The sequence below is a fragment of the Myotis yumanensis genome, unplaced genomic scaffold (assembly GCF_028538775.1).
Source record: "Myotis yumanensis isolate MYYU_CA2020_CCGP unplaced genomic scaffold, mMyoYum1.0.hap1 SCAF_23, whole genome shotgun sequence".
In the NCBI taxonomy this organism is placed as follows: Eukaryota; Metazoa; Chordata; class Mammalia; order Chiroptera; family Vespertilionidae; genus Myotis; species Myotis yumanensis.
The window spans coordinates 820,819-837,355 of NW_027223774.1; the positions used below are offsets into that span (position 1 = coordinate 820,819).

The window sequence follows — 16,537 nt, forward strand, 5'->3', positions numbered from 1 at the left end:
TTTTTGCGAGCCAGGCTCCTCATTCCAGATCCTGGGATGTAATCAATACCTTTGTGATTTTTTTGCCTATATGACCCTGGAGCCGCCATCTTGTTACTATGAGATTTGGGGAACGGCCCCTCATAGCCCCGGATTGCAATAAATGTGACTCTTGAATTCGACTTCCTGAGGCGTCCTTGTGTGATTCGCGGGGTGCGTTACAACAACGCCCCAGCCGTGGCCTCAGGACTCGGGGCTGCGTGTCCCCAGGTCCCAGGGCGGGAGGAGGGACCGACGGCCTCAGAGGCCACCAGAGAGTGAGGCCCTGACAGGAGCCCCGCAGCCCCGTCCCCCAGCGGCTCTGCGCCCGCAGGAACCGGCGGGAACTAAAGGGCGGAGGGCCGGGCACCCACCGCAGGACCCAGGGGCTCCGGCCCGCGGTCACGTGACGCGGAGCTGCCGCCTCCCTCAGGGCTGGTCCTCAGGGCGCCCCCTGCTGGGCGGCTGTGCTCACAGCCCCTCCCCCGCCCTCACCGCTGTCCTCGCTCCTGGCGGCGGCTCCTCCTCTGGGCGGTTGTGGGGACGGTCAGACCCGCCTCTCAGGCCTCACCCTCTGCTGCTCACACCACCCCCGGCCCCGGCGCCCGGAGCAGGAAGTGAACCTCCCCCCGGACCCGCCGCTCGTCCTCTCCGTCGCCTTTAGACACAAACCAGGCCTGGGTGCCCCCTCCCGGCTCAGCCCCCCACGGCCTCCCCCGGCGGCCCCGCAGCCCGGCGCCCTCCCTCCCCTCACACCCCGGGGCCCCACGGGGACTCACTGCGCCGGACGCTGCGCCCTGGGCGGCGGGACCCGAGGCTGGAGGGTCCGATGGGGTGAGGCCGAGGGGCCTCTGTCGGCGGAGAGGCGGGGAGCCTCGGACGCCCCGAAATCGAAGGTGGAGGCGCCACAGGCTCAGACACACCCTGCCCCGCGGGGCGCTGCCTCCCCGACCCCTCCTCCTCGCGACCGACGCGCTGAAACCGGGAGCCGGCAAACAGTTTGAAAAAGTCAAAATGTCCGCCAGGAGGAGGACACCGGAAGTCCCGCCCTAACCGGATGCACCGGCACAAAAACGCCCTGCGTAGGCGCGTTGCTTTCTGGGTAATGTAGTTTTCTCAACCGCCCAGCAGAGAGCTGGCTTTCCAGCCCAGGAAGTTGGGGAACAAGGTGACGTGGCGCTGCCAGGGGCGCTGGGGGAGGAGATGGGACCAGAGGCCGGGTTCACGGGGACAGACTGACAGACCCCCCAGGGGAGGGGTGCGGGGGACAGGAATAGATCCCCAAAGAGTATATACACAGGGGGAATGGGAAACATCTGTAATAGTATTAACAATAAAAAATACATATTTCGAAAAGTGTTTCAAAAGATAGGCCAGCTGGCGGCGCTGTTTGGTTGAGCGTCAACCTATGATCCAGGAGGTCATGATTCTATTCCTGGTCATGGCACATACGTGGGTTAAGGGTTCAATTCCCCGTGTGGGGGGAACTTTCAGGAGACAGGTAATCAGTGATTTTCATTATTGATGTTTCTCTTTTTCACTCCTTCTGTCTAATATATATATATATATTATATAATTTTGTATATATAATATATATAACGCAAAAAACATTTTGTTTTCTTTAAAAATATATATTATTGATTTTTTTACAGAGAGGAAGGGAGAGGGATAGAGAGTTAGAAACATCGTTGAGAGAGAAACATCGATCATCTGCCTCCTACACACCACCAACTGGGGATGTGCCTGCAACCAAGGTACATGCCCTCAACCGGAATAGAACCCGGGACCCTTCAGTCCTCAGGCTGACGCTCCATCCACTGAGCCAAACCAGCCAGGGCGCGAACTCATTTTTTTGGTTGATTTTTCTTTGTTCAATGGCATTTAAATATATAAAATAAACATCACAAATATGTCTTTGTTTTACTATGGTTGCAAATATCAAAAAATTTCTGTATGTGACACGGCACCAGAGTTAAGTTAGGGTTTTTCAAAATGCTGACACGCCGAGCTCAAAAAGTTCGCCGTCGCTGTTACAGAGGGTGTCCCAGGCATAACTGTGTTCGGGAACAGGAACCAGCCTGGACCGGGTCGGCCTCAGGTTGGCCTGTAATGTATGTTCTCGACTTCATGCAGAAAAGATTTCACAACGTAAGTTCAGGAGCTGTTGAAGGTATGTTTGTTGACGCTGAGCCAATGAAAACCAATGTCGGCCCTCGGATCGCACAAGCACCAGCAGAGACTCCGTGGGGCTCCCCTGGCTCTAGGAACTTTGTGGGAAATAAGGGGGCCAAAGCGGGGCTGCTGTGAGCTCACTGGGCCTTGAGTGCAGATCCGGGGGCTCAGCCTGGGATGAGCTGCTGCAACTCACTGCTGCCCTGGGTGCAGGTAAGAGTTTAGAAGAGCCCAACCGGGTTGGTTCAATGTTGACCTATGAACCTGGAAGCCAGAGTTCGATTCCAGGTCAGGTCACATGCCAGGGTTGTGAGCTCAATCCCCACTGTGGGGTGTGCAGGAGGCAGCCCAACAGTGATTTTGTCACCATTGATATTTCTGTCTTTCCCCCTCTTCCTTCCTCTATGAAATCATTAAAAAAATATGTTGTTGCCCTAATCAGTTTGGCTCAGTGGATAGAGCGTTGGTCTGCGGACTGAAGGGTCCCGGGTTCGATTCCGGTCAAGGGCATGTACCTGGGTTGTGGGCACATCCCCAGTAGGGAGTGTGCAGGAGACAGCTGGTTGATCTTTCTCTCTCATCAATGTTTCCAACTCTCTATCCCTCCCCCTTCCTCTCTGTGAAAAATCAATAAAATATATTAAAAAATATATATATATATGTTGAATGTATGTGGTTTTTAAAAAAATATATTTTATTGTTTGTTTTTTAACAGAGAGGGAGAGAGACAGAGCCAGAAACATCGAAGAGAAAACATCGATCAGCTGCCTCCTGCACACCCTCTACTGGGACGGTGCCCGCAACCAAGGTACATGCCCTTGACTGGAATCGAACCTGGGACCCTTCAGTCCGCAGGCCGACGCTGTATCCACTGAGCCAAACCGGTCAGGGCTGAATGTATGTTTTAAAAAATGTTTAAAACGTGCCACTTCATTATTTTACACTGGAGGCCGGATGCACAAAATTCATGCAAGGGGCTCAGCCCTCACAGCCCACAGCTGTGGCTGCTGCCTCGGCCCTCCCAGCAGCCCCAGCTGCCTTGTGGTCCTGTCCCCTGCTTGTTCTTGAAGGTCGTCTCACCATTGGTCTAATTAGCATATTAGCTCTTTATTATATAGGATTTTATTACGAATGCTTTTGAGTATATTTGTTGCGACTGTATCTATACATTGGAAATAAAATATGATTTGCTACTGAAATATCTTAGCAGGCCCATGTTCAATGCCATTATTTTGGCAGTTTCAAACTGGCAATGATGAGAGAAAAAAAAACTGACAAGTACTACAAACCTTAATGGACTATTGGATTCGAAGACTTAGAACAGAGCAGAATGTTAGCAACGCAGATGAGCTGATAAGTGTATCGTACAAGTTGGATTTGCTAGTAAATTGCACTTAGGACACAATCTGTGAAAAATAATTTTGGGTCCTACATTCAAATCATATAGTGCCAAATTGCAAAGGAATCAGCTGAGTCGTTGAGGAATGAGTGAAGTGAATATATATGTCTTAGTTGCTGCACTTACCTGCTCTTGATTAAAATAATAAATTCATTCTAAAAATTGGCAAAAGGTTCTGACCATACATTTCAACAAAGGAGGTAAAGTCAGCGTATTAGTAAATAAATGCATGAAGAAACACTCACCATAAAAAACTTCTTAGTGAAATGGATTTAAAACAAAACACAAGCTAACACTATACTAATTTCCGGGTCTACAATTTAAAAATAGTATGCAACCCGTGTGCTGGCAGGATTGTGGAAAAAGTAGAATTGTCATTATTGTTGATGGCTGGGAAGGCAAAGGGAAAGACGATTTTTAAAAAAATATATATTTTATTGATTTTTTACAGAGAGGAAGGGAGTGGGATAGAGAGTTAGAAACATGGATGAGAAACATCGATCAGCTGCCGCCTGCACACCCCCTACTGAGGATGTGCCCGCAATCGAGGTACATGCCCTTGACCGGAATCGAACCTGGAACCCTTGAGTCCGCAGGCCGACGCTCTATCCACGGAGCCAAATCGGTTAGGGCGGAAAGACGATTTTAGATCACAATTCTGTTTATCATAAAAAGTAAAAGACTCACCCATATTGCAACAGTCAGATGAGTAAAACATACATCTATGTAATGAACTGAACGCAATATTCCCAGATTCATTTTTAATACCCCAAACATGGAAATAACAAAAACCACAGACAGACCCATGGATAAAGTGGTTACCCACAGAACATCAGAGTACTCAGCAATAAAATATAATTAATTATTCACATAAGCTTTAGTGGTTGAATCTCAAAATAACTGTGTAGCTGAAGGAGACCAGTATTTGTTAAAGACTACATACCTTTTTTTTTTTTTTTTTTTTTAATATATTTTATTGATTTTTCACAGAGAGGAAGGGAGAGAGATAGAGAGAGTTAGAAACATCGATGAGAGAGAAACATCGATCAGCTGCCTCTTGCACATCCCCCACCGGGGATGTGCCCGCAACCCAGGTACATGCCCTTGACCGGAATCGAACCCGGGACCTCTCAGTCCGCAGGCCGACGCTCTATCCACTAAGCCAAACCGGTTTCGGCGAGACTACATACCTTTTAGTGAGTATAAAACTATGAAAAATATGAACTAATCTTGTAAAGGAAGGAACATCAATGCATGGGAGGCTAGGGAAGGCAGAGAGAGAAATTATGAAAGGGCAGGAGGAGGTAAATACAGGGTGTGGCAAAGCAGGTGTAGAGCTGTTGGCATGGAAATTAATACAATAATTAAAAAATAAAAATACAAGAAGAGACTCCTCCCTGCCAGTGAGCCTCGGCGGGGTGGGCACCATCCCTTGCTCTGAAAGGTCACTGGTTCCATTCCAGCTCAGGGCACATGCCTGCCTGGATGCCCTGTAGGTGGCGTGCAGGAGGCAGCAGTTCGATGTTTCTTACTAATGTCACCATTTCTCTCTCCCCCTTCCTGTTTCTGGGAAGTCAATAAAAATATTTTTAAATATTTTAAATATATATATTTAATATTTTTATTGATTTTAGAAAGGAAGGGAGAGGGAGATAGAAATATCAATGATGAGAGAGAATTATTGATCGGTTGTGTCCTGCCTGCCCCCCATTGCTGATTGAGTATGCAACCTGGGCAGGGACCCTTGACCAGAATCAAACCTGGGACCGTTCAGTCCACAGGCTGACACTCTGTCTACTGAGGCAAACTGGCCAGGGCTAAGTATATTTTTAAAAAAAGAGGTAATAGCCCTGACCGGTTTGGTTCAGTGGACAGAGCGTTGACCTGTGGACTGAAGCGTCCTGGGTTCGGTTCCGGTCAAGGGCATGTGCCTTGGATGTGGGCACATCCCCAGTGGGGGGTGTGCGGGAGGCAGCTGAATCGATGTTTCTCTCTCATCGATGTTTCTAACTCTCTACCCCTCTCCCTTCCTCTCTGTAAAAAATCAATAAAATATATTTAAAAAAAAAATTAAAAGAGAGAATAAATTCTGTGTTTTGCATACTCTCATGTGTAAGTCTACTTCTGCCCTAAGCTGTAGTTCAGTGAGAAATGCTTATTTCACATGTGCTGGTCTTACAGCTTTAGCCATATATCCAGCTCACCAAATAGTACACATGAGAAAACTGCACTTTGTTGCATGTCAGCTGTAACTATACCTAAAGAAAGACTTAAAAATATTTCCAAATAAAGACTTAGATATCCCTGTCTTGTTAGAAAACTAAAATGGAAGCCCTATATGGGCTCTACCATTTCTCCTCTAATTTCCTGGGAGCACCAGCCTTGCCTCAGTGGCAGCAAATATTGGCAAGCAGGGAAGACTATGGCCATCGGAATCACAGGAATGCTGACTGGTCACAAATACCACATCCTGGGACTGACTACAGGATTACCCTTCCTCTAGCTCTGAGGTCTTGCCTGTTGACCACACCTCGAGGTGCACACCCTAGAGAGGCCAGAAGAGGACACAAATCTTTAGAATTTTTTCCCCCTAAAAATGACTTCAGCTGCAGGGAACAGTCAAGGGATGTCCTGAGAATACCCCTACACCAAGTCCACACAGGCCATAGGCCCTGGCACATTCATGGGCAACGTTCAGAAGAGACACTATTCACCTAATTCACTGCAGTATTTCCCACTCACTATGAATCCAGGGTTTCTGGCCCAATTGTAGTTCCACCAGAGTCTTTTTTTAAAGAGAGGAAGGGAGAAGGATAGAGAGTTAGAAACATCGATAAGAGAGAAACATGAGAAGTGTTGATCAGCTGCCTCCTGCACATCCCCTACGGGGGATGTGCCCGCAACCAAGGTACATGCCCTTGACCGGAATCGAACCTGGGACCCTTCGGTCTGCAGGCTGATGCTCTATCCACTGAGCCCACCTGGTTAGGGTGCCCTCAGAGTCTTATAACAAATGGCACCAGCCTATGAAATGTACATCACAGCACATGGCTCCTCTACAGTATGTGGGGAAGAATTTCCCTAAACCTTGCTGAGAATTATGGAGGATACACTGGGAATAGCAAATATAATTCATATTGTTCCCAGAAGCACAGCAGTGAACTCCTCTTCTGGGTGACTAATGCCCCCAGCAATAACAGAGGCACCAGACTACAAATCCGCACCACAAAGTCATGCACACTTTCTCTCAAGGCCTTGGTCAGCAATACAAAATCAGCCAATATTGGACAAAGAGTGATTTTCTGCGATTGCTATGTGCCTTCAAAAGCACAGAAAGTTTGGGACCCACCATATCTGCTCACCTCTCCACGCTGACAGAACACAACTTTCCTCTCAAATCATCCCAGTGATTTACTAAAAAAATAAAGGTACAAAATAAAAAACACACCTTTACGAAATATCATAAGCCAGAACAGAGGAGAGCAAGGAGTTTGCAGGTTGGTGAATTAGAACCTGAAGGAATTCGTCACACCATAATGTGACAACTGCCATGTCCCTGAAAGAGGTAGCGCTTCTTAGCTGAGGAAGAAGGGAGCCCTAGATGAACCCTGAGTCAGGTCCATTCCCTCGTCAGAGGTAAAGGAATGAAGATCCTGCCAAGAGCTCAGAGTCTTCATGATTTTCTCAAGCACAAGTGAGAACGCAGAATGCATTTCCCCTGAGCACCCATGGGTGGTGGTGGAAGCACGCTCTCCTGGTGAGCCAGGTGCTAGAGGTGAATCTCTTCCACCACAAACACTCAGTTGGAAGTCAGTCAGGTAGTAGGTCTGGGCATGTTAGCAAGTGCCCTTGTACTTCAAGTTTCACTTGTACCCGAAACTGAGGAGGAATCTAGCAGCGTATGTTCCGCTGTAAGGGATTTACATTCTGGTTAATGCAACGCAAAGTGTCTCCTTCAGCGTTGTCATTCTAAGTGAGAAAAATACAGCATTCCCGGCACATTTACTGCTTTCCCTAGTGTGAACTCCGGGTTTTGCATGAGTTTAGATCTTTGGCTGAAAGACTTCCCACAATCACTAGTCACACGGCATTTCTCTACTGTTAAGGCTCTTGTGGCTAAGGGGGTGATTACTGCATCTAAAGTGTTTCTGACATAAACTACTTAAATGCTTTTTCACCAATGTGAATTCTGAGGTGTTTACTGAGGCAAGACCTTTGACGGAAGGACTTCCCACATTCTCTGCACTCATACGGCTATTCTCTAGTGTGAACTCTGGTGCTGAATGAGGGTAGACTTTAAACCGAAGGCCTCCCCACAATCAGTACACTCAAATGGCTTATCTCCAGTGTGAACGCCCTGATGTTCAAGGAGGGCACTGTGATCTCTGAGGGACTTCCCACAAGGAGTTCACACACACAACTCTTCTCTCATTGTGAGACCATCAGAATATCTAGCAATAATGGCCAACCGAGCATTTGATGTGACATCAGTAGTTTCATCAAGAGAAACAGAAAAATATTTACAACTATTTAAGTCTTTTTTTTCATTGATGTTGTACGTTTTTGTTAAGATCTATTATTCTGTCTTTGATAGTATTTCTACTGAGTGGTAACTCAGAAATTCTTTTAATAATATCATCTTTATTTTTCATATGGTGAAATAGAGCTGGTGCACACCTTAGAATGTTTCCTTAACAAATTCTCCGTCACTGAGGGCTTTTCCATGCTGAGCTATGGAGTGAGCAATACAGTAACTTGCTGATGTTAAATTTGTAGAGCATCTTACAATTTAATGATGGAATCTGATTGACTTTTATAGAGGTGTAGCTGCCTAGAAATGCATTCCTTCCTTTCATCGATACTTTTTTTCAAGAGCTGACAATGATTAGTTTCAAAATGTCTCTTTACATTCCACGTTCTGCTTACTACCGTTTCATTACACAGTGTGCACAGTGATCTGCTGTTTCTGTCCGTATGTCTTGAAAGGGTCGGCTACTGCTATTTCCACTTCCTTTATCATTCAATCTTGCTTTTTTATTTTTTTGATTCTCCATCACAAGGCTGCAAAAATAAATAAATATAAATCACGGCGTTTTTTTATAAAAGGTTGATAGGTTTCTTACTTATTAACTTTTTGCAGTGTTGTTGCACTGACTCCTGCTGCATAACAATCCAAAGATAGTATGTATAACCAACAAACATATGGTGCTGTAACCAATTATCCGACACGCAGAATGTCTCGTCGAGCACTGTTGCACTGTATATCTTTTTCTTCTAACCCTCCCACTCCTGTCTCCTAACGAACATGGCGATCAACTGCATCCATTTGCCAAATGCACAGAACGCACAGGAAGCGTAACTGAGGCACATGATGACAATAACGAGGCCGTTTCCAGAATTGGGCCTTTTGTCACTCGAGTAAAAATAACATGTCATGAATAAAGATTAATCTCTTTATAGTGCAATTCGTAACCTTTTTATATTAATGTCAATATTGGAACAATGCATCTTGGATGTTTTCACTATGTATCTTTGCTATGCAACACCGATGTACAGGTTTACATCCGGTTTCAGAATTGCATTATTGATCATGAGTAACGTGAGTAATAATATTACTCGAGTGATGCCCAACCCTGGCCGTTGCGAGAGACAAATATTTGAATTATGCTATTTTTGTCTCTGTCGGTGCGTGTCACCCAAAATGAGTTCGAGTGTCACCTTTGACACACGTGTCACAGGTTCGCCATCATTGAACTAGACAGATAATAGTTTAGCTTCAAGATTTCAACCTACAGCCCTGACCAGTTTGGCTCAGTGGATGTAGCATCGGCCTGCGGACTCAAGGGTCCCAGGTTCGATTCAGGTCAAGGGCATGTACCTTGGTTGCGGGCACATCCCCAGTGGGGGGTGTGCGGGAGGCAGCTGATCGATGTTTCTCTCTCATCGATGTTTCTAACTCTCTATCCCTCTCCTTTCCTCTTTGTAAAAAATCAATAAAATATATTTTAAAAAAAAGATTTCAACCTACAAATTTTTCTTCATTTCCTTTTACCTATGTGTGGGGAAAGCCATGTGTCTTATGAAATTATACAATTAAGGGTTCACAGGACTATACACATCTTGATTGTCATTCTAACATTTTATGACTAAATATTTCCAATAAAAGTATAAGGTGATAATGAAGCAGGAAAAGCAATCCTTTAAGAAACTTAGTATTATATATATAGCACCAATTCTCCAACGAGCTCAAAACCAAAGCCTGCAAAGTAGGCAGGAAGCCAACAAATTCTGCAGAGGCCACATTTGACAGTTAAAATTTGGCAACAAATTTAGCTTACCTTCTCTTTTGGAGATGGAGATCTGGACTTTGATCGGCTGTCAAAACATGAGAAATTCTATTAAGAAAAAGTACTAACCAATCCCTTTCTTACAGTCACAATATCATGAAATGAACCCCCAAATTGTCCTGAAATTAAAATGTCAGGCTGCAATTAAACTGGGAAAAAAAATGCCCATCAGCTTTTGCGAACAAAAGCCCATCTTCCAACTCGCCTTCATAAAATGAACTGCCTTTATCATGACTGATCTGCCTAACGCTCACCTATCAGAATCCTTCTCCATGCACCTATAGGTTCTAACAAAGGCCTCTTAACACCAAAGTTACAAACTGCTTTCTGACTACACCTTGACATTCCCTCGTCCAGGAAATCATCCAGAAGAGGTCATGTACAAATGAAGTTCTAAAGTTTAGTTCATTAACAAGGTACCGTGTTCCCACTCAACACCTAGGCTTAGAGTTGGCACCTGAAGCCTCAATAATTCAAAACACTTGGAAGTCTTTGGATATTGGTGCCATATAACAAGAGCATTGTTCAGCTTTTCACCCTTACCTGCTTCTTGGTCGTGAAATAGACCTGGATCTTGATCTTGACCTTGACCGAGATCTTAAAAACAAAAATTATACCAATTAGTCCACACTAGTAATTTCCTTAAACACCTTCTGAGCACCTTATTAGGCAGGCTCGGAATAGAAGCCAAAACTGAGCAAGATGCCACTCTTGCCTTATATCAGTCTAAGATTCAACAAGTTGCCACATTTTCAACAAGGTCTAATATCAAATAAATAAGGAACTACCATTTTAATTATTTGCTTCTACCATACCCAATGAGCTAGATTGTTAGTTAAGTATCCAAGAGAAAGTAAATGGTTTTCATTTAAGACTGATATGATTTGATTTTATCTTAAAATCTCTGCATTTAAAGATTTATAACACAATATCTCCCAATGGCATTTCCTACCTAGGAGACTCATCCATCATCTATAGTACTGTCAACTCCTTATTCTCTATACTTGATTCATTTCTATCACCTTTACAGGTCTTTTACAAAAGGAGTAAAAAGAGGTGAAGTTCTTAGTTTGATTTCTACCTTCTAAATTTCAGTGTTTAAGTGTCTGGCTAAACAAGCCACATTTACCCATATGTACACTACTATTTCCCTAACAACTTCCTAAGGTCTCAAATTCACCCCATCATGCCAAATTATGTCCTAAGACTCTCTTTTTGTCATTAAGACGTGACAACCCAGCCAAAGCCGGTTTGGCTCGGTGGATGGAGCGTCGGCCTGCGGACTGAAGGGTCCCAGGTTCGATTCCGGTCAAGGGCACATACCTGGGTTTCGGGCACATCCCCAGTGGGAGATGTGCAGGAGGCAGCTGATCGATGTTTCTCTCTCATCGATATTTCTAACTCTCTCTCTCTCTCTCCCTTCCTCTCCGTAAAAAATCAATGAAATATATTAAAAAAAAAAAGACGTGACAACCCAAATACAAATAAGCGGGGGTGGGGGTGAATATGGTTCATACTGGAATTACCTCGATCTTTTTATAGAACCAGATCTAGATCGTCGGAGTGAAACGGATCGTGATCTACGAAGAGACACAGATCTTGATCGTCGAGGAGATGCTGATCTCGACCTAAAAATTAAATCAAAGAGGTTTAGGTCCATCTCCAATTTAAGTTTTTTTATTGCTTGTTACAACTTGCATTAAAGATCTCTCACCTCCTTCCCCTGCTCTCGCTCCTGCTCCTGCTCTGTGAGCGAGAATATCGTCTACCTCTGGATCTCGAATGGGATCTAGACCGTGACCTATTTTTCAAGTTGGGAAAGTAACAAAATGTTAGATGGCAACTCGTATTTATAGTGTCTGTCCTTCTGCTGAAATCAAGTCTCAAAACTATTTAAATTTACTATCTCATTTGGAAATAAATTCTGGGCCTATTAGTTGTCCAGTTTTTTTTTTAAACTACCTAAAAAAAGATTTGTTAAAAGCTGAATTACATCTTAGAATTACATAATATCAAACACTGTAATGTGTATTTAAAATAAACCTTGCAAGTTTGCAGGTCGACCCTCTTTGGCCTATGGTCTAGTAGATCTAGACGATATAGAAGTATCGATAGCCGATCGCTGCATCTAGATGTTTTCTTCAATGTAATGACGATCAAACTGACAGCCAAATGAGCCAGGTGAGGCTTGATTGATGCAAGAAGATTTTTCTAGTTGGAAATGTGGTCAATCTGGTGTTCCTCGTTCTAAACCGGAGGGGGCCCCAATTGTAAGCCAAATTTACTGTTACGGCGATCACCGACTCAAATTTCCTGCCCTTTAAAGAATAAGGTGAAGCTAGGTGTAGCTGACTCGAGGGGATCTGGCCTCTTACGCTGATCACCTCAAGGTGTAGGACAGTGATGGCGAACCTATGACACGCGAACTCATTTTTTTTGGTTGATTTTTCTTTGTTAAATGGCATTTAAATATATAAAATAACTATCAAAAATAGAAGTCTTTGTTTTACTATGGTTGCAAAGATCAAAAAATTTCTATATGTGACAGGGCACCAGAGTTAAGTTAGGGTTTTTCCAAATGCTGACACGCCGAGCTCAAAAGGTTCACCATCACTGGTCTAGGAGGATCTTAATTGTCCCATTTGCAAGGCGCCTCAGCATATCATAAGGCTCGTGACATTCTGAATCAAGGCGACTGACTCAAACGAAGAAACCTGAAAGGTTTGACCAGGTTGATTATTAATATATTAACATTTGTCTAATTAAACAAAAATTGTAAAAATATACCTGTACAATTAACATTCAAATTTATATAAAAATATTAGTTTCTGCCTTGCTAGTAAAAGAATTACTTCATGAACCAGTACACCCACCATTCCCTTAAAATAAATACCTGCTTCTTCTTCGTCGGCCATAGCGATGACAATAATAAGCATAGTGTCCCTTTTCACCACACTCATAGCATCTATCATTTGGATCAAAGGGGTGTCGGGCAGGTGGTCTATCCAAGTAAGATCTCCGAGGCATGCCTGTTGATAGCTCAACCCTCACTCGGGAATCACAAATCACCCTGTAAAAGAGAAGCAACAAAATTCTAATGCTAAAAAAAAATACATACTGTTAGGTCGGAGAGAGCCCAGGATCGGATACATGCAGACATGTGATGAGACAATGGACCCCCCCTGGAATTTCTCACAGATCAGCGTGCCAGACACAGATACAGGCTTCTTCTCCCTGAATCCACATACCCCCACACAGATACTGACTCCTTCCTGAATACCTTGCTGACCCCCCTGCAGCTGAAACTTCCTCAACTGAATACCTCAGCTCATGTCCCCGCCCCTCACCCAACTGCAGTATAAAAAAAGCACCTCCCTCCATGTTGGCGTGAATCCACGTGCCCTGTCTTTGGGGGTACGTGGGTCTCCCGGGGATGCAGAATAAACTTTCCTTTCTTTTCTGATTCACTGGACTCTCTATTTCTTGCACCGCCTCCTGAGCCACCTAACCTAACACATACGACCTCTGGGTCTGGAACTTTCCATCCCTGTTTTCACAGGCTTCACTATCTGTGTAGCCCTCTGAAGGGCACCTCCACTCCCTTCCGTAAGCAAATAAAATGATTAGCTATTTACATTTTCCTCTAGACCAGTGGTTCTCAATCTTCCTGAGGGCGCGACCCATTAATACAGTTCATGTTGTGGTGACCCCCAACCATAAAATTATTTTCATTGCTACTTCATCACTGTAATGTTGCTGCTGTTATGAATCGTCATGTAAATATCTGATATGCAGGATGTATTTTCATTGCTCGCGACCCACAGGTCCAGAACCGCTGCGACAGAACCCAAGCTTAGCACCCCCGCCTCACCCAGCCTAGCAGGCTCCTCATGAACCGAAGCTTCGTAACTGGCATCTCACTTACTTGCCATCCAGGCCTCGAACTGCATCTTCTGCATCCCTAGGGTCTTCAAATCCCACAAAGGCAAACCCCGGAGGGTTTCTGGCAACCCACACGGTTGTTAAGGGGCCGTAGTAACTGAAAGCCCTTTCCAACTCTCCTTTGCCAGCACCAGTCGCCAGGTTACCAACATACACCTTGGTTTCTGTTTAGAAACGCAAACAGAAGAACGCACGTTAGGCAAAATTTGACCCAAGTCTGAACAAATTCTTTGCACGCCCTTCAGACCGTGCCAAACATTGTTCTGTGCTCTTCTCAGGAACCGAACGTGGTCTTAAAGCCAGCCAAGTCGGCACATTTCTCAAGAGCTGGGTGTAGGACAAAGTTCTTCACGTTCTAAAGGGTGTCCCAAAGTTCACGCAAGAAGTAATTTTGATAAAAAACACAGGTTTATAATTAAAAACTGTAAATTTTTTATTGACTCATAAAGTATACAGTATAGGGTCATGTATGGAATAGAATATCGTATGGAATAGCATATCGGGTAAATGGCCTCCATGGCTTTGCTGGCACATACAGCCCGAGAAACAATTCAATTACTGCATGAGTCATTTCCCCGTTTTGGTGATCAGAATTGGCCACCCAGATCATGTGATTTAACACCATTGGACTTTTTCCTTTGGGGTTTTTTGAAGTCTAAGGTTTATGCCAACAAGCCCACGACCACCCAAACCTTGAAGGAGGAAATTGAGTGCTCTGTCAACGAAATTCAGCCACATTTAATGCAAAAAGGACATGGAAAACTTCAACAAAAGAGTGCGTATGTCTCAGCAAAGCCGTGGAGGCCATTTACCCGACATGCTATTCCATACATAACCCTAGGCCAGTGATGGTGAACCTTTTGAGCTCGGTGTGTCAGCATTTTGAAAAACCCTAACTTAACTCTGGTGCCCTGTCACATATATAAATTTTTTGATCTTTGCCCTGACTGGTTTAGCTCAGTGGATAGAGCATCGGCCTGAGAACTGAAGGGTCCCAGGTTCGATTCTGGTCAAGGGCATGTACCTGGGTTGCGGGCACATCCCCAGTGTGGGGTGTGCAGGAGGCAGCTGATTGATGTTTCTCTCTCATCGATGTTTCTAACTCTCTATCCCTCTCCCTTCCTCTCTGTAAAAAATCAATAAAATATATTTTTTTTTAAAAAGGAAATTTTTTATCTTTGCAACCATAGTCAAACAAAGATTTATATTTTTGATATTTATTTTATATATTTAAATGCCATTTAACAAAGAAAAATCAACCAAAAAAAATGAGTCCACATGTCCCCTTTGGCACGCGTGTCATAGGTTCGCCATCACTGCCCGAAACTGTATCCTTTATGAATCAATAAAAAAATTTACAATTTTTAATGATAAACCTGTGTTTTCTATCAAAATTACTTCTTGCGTGAATTTGGGGACACCTTTTCATACGGTGAGAAAACACCTCGAAAACACGGGAGCAGATGGAGCGGGATAGTCCGCGCAGGAGCCGGTCCCGCCCCCCGAGTCCCGGCGGCCTCGGGGCTGGGAGCGCGGGGACCCGGCGGCGGCGGGCAGCGGCGGGCCCGCCGGGGGGCCGGACCCGGAAGAGCAAGGCTGCGCCGGCTCCCCACCTCCGCGGCAACTGCCCCGGGCGCCCGCCCCGGTCCTAACCCGCGCCCAAAAGAGCCGCGAGAGAAGAGAGAGAAGCCAGCCGGCCGCCGGGCGGAAGGGGCGCGTCCCCGCTTCCGCTGCGCAGCTCGGCCCGGCCGCCGGACGGGAACGCGCGGCTAGGAGCCGCCGGTGGTGTCCGGGATCCGATTCACCCGCCACCTCCCGGCTGCGACCAGACCCTCCGCTAAAGTGGCGGGAAAGCGGCCGGGAAACGCGCCGCCGTGCGCGCTCGCGATTGCGCGCAAAATGGCAGCCGAGGGCGGGGGACGGCCGGCGGCTCCAAGGGCAACGGCCAAGCAGGGGCCGGGCGCCTGCCTGGGGTCGGGGCGCGAGACCGGAAGTGCCCGGGAATTAACTGGGAACTTGACCCAGACCGACACTCGCCCTCCCCGACTCCCCTCATCAGCCCGCCCCTACGCCTCCGGCTTCGTGAGGTGCGCGCCCAGGCCGCCATGACGTACGCGGAAGGACCGTCTCCCAACCGCCGCGCCAACCCCACGGCCTCGCAGGCCTCATCCTCTGACCTTCTCGGTACCGCCCGTAGCGCGACATGCTGACTGGCCCGCGAGCGAGCTCGGCTCGTCCAGATCCGAGTGACGCGAGCAGCCGCGAACACCTCCGAACACCTCGTGCACCAGCAGCCCAGCGGCATCTACCAGGAAGAGCCTGGGTTCCGGTTGATATATCCGCGGCAGCTGGGTCTCTCTGCGCATGCGTCACCAAGGGGCTGGGCGGAAACGACACCGGAGCGGCGGCGTGTGCGTGTGGGGGCGGGACTGAAGAGCGTAAAGGACCAATCACAAGCGGAGGGATGCGTTTCCATGGGAACGTTCGCTGAGTGGGTATAGCGTTGGTTCACGGAAGGATCCCGCGATTGATTCTGGTCACGGGCAGGTACCTAGGTTGTAGGCTCCTCCCTGATCCAGGCCCAGGTCGGGGCTCATGGAGGAGACAACCAATCGATGTGTTTCTCTCACATCCTTATTTCTCTGTCTTTCCCTTTCTC

General features: G+C 46.1%; 1 protein-coding gene across 1 annotated transcript; it reads right to left on the bottom strand.

Moving 5' to 3' along the window:
- Positions 1-8,210: 8,210 nt before the first annotated feature.
- Positions 8,211-16,217, bottom strand: LOC139000137 (serine/arginine-rich splicing factor 7-like). The gene is made up of 8 exons (XM_070402432.1): positions 16,056-16,217; positions 13,862-14,042; positions 12,830-13,006; positions 11,651-11,737; positions 11,463-11,564; positions 10,480-10,533; positions 9,928-9,964; positions 8,211-8,650 (listed from the first exon to the last, which is right to left on the bottom strand). Exons 1-8 carry the CDS (start codon positions 16,081-16,083, stop codon positions 8,624-8,626), a joined length of 693 nt encoding a protein of 230 aa, XP_070258533.1. The 5' UTR covers positions 16,084-16,217; the 3' UTR covers positions 8,211-8,623.
- Positions 16,218-16,537: the final 320 nt, after the last annotated feature.

Coding starts and splice junctions, on each gene's coding strand:
- LOC139000137 (XM_070402432.1), bottom strand. CDS start 16,083: ATGTCGCGCTACGGGCGGTACCGAGAAG. Junction 13,007..13,861: donor GTTCGAGGCCTGGATGGCAA/GTAAGTGAGATG, acceptor TCTCTTTTACAG/GGTGATTTGTGATTCCCGAG. Junction 11,565..11,650: donor AGCGAGAGCAGGGGAAGGAG/GTGAGAGATCTT, acceptor TTTAATTTTTAG/GTCGAGATCAGCATCTCCTC.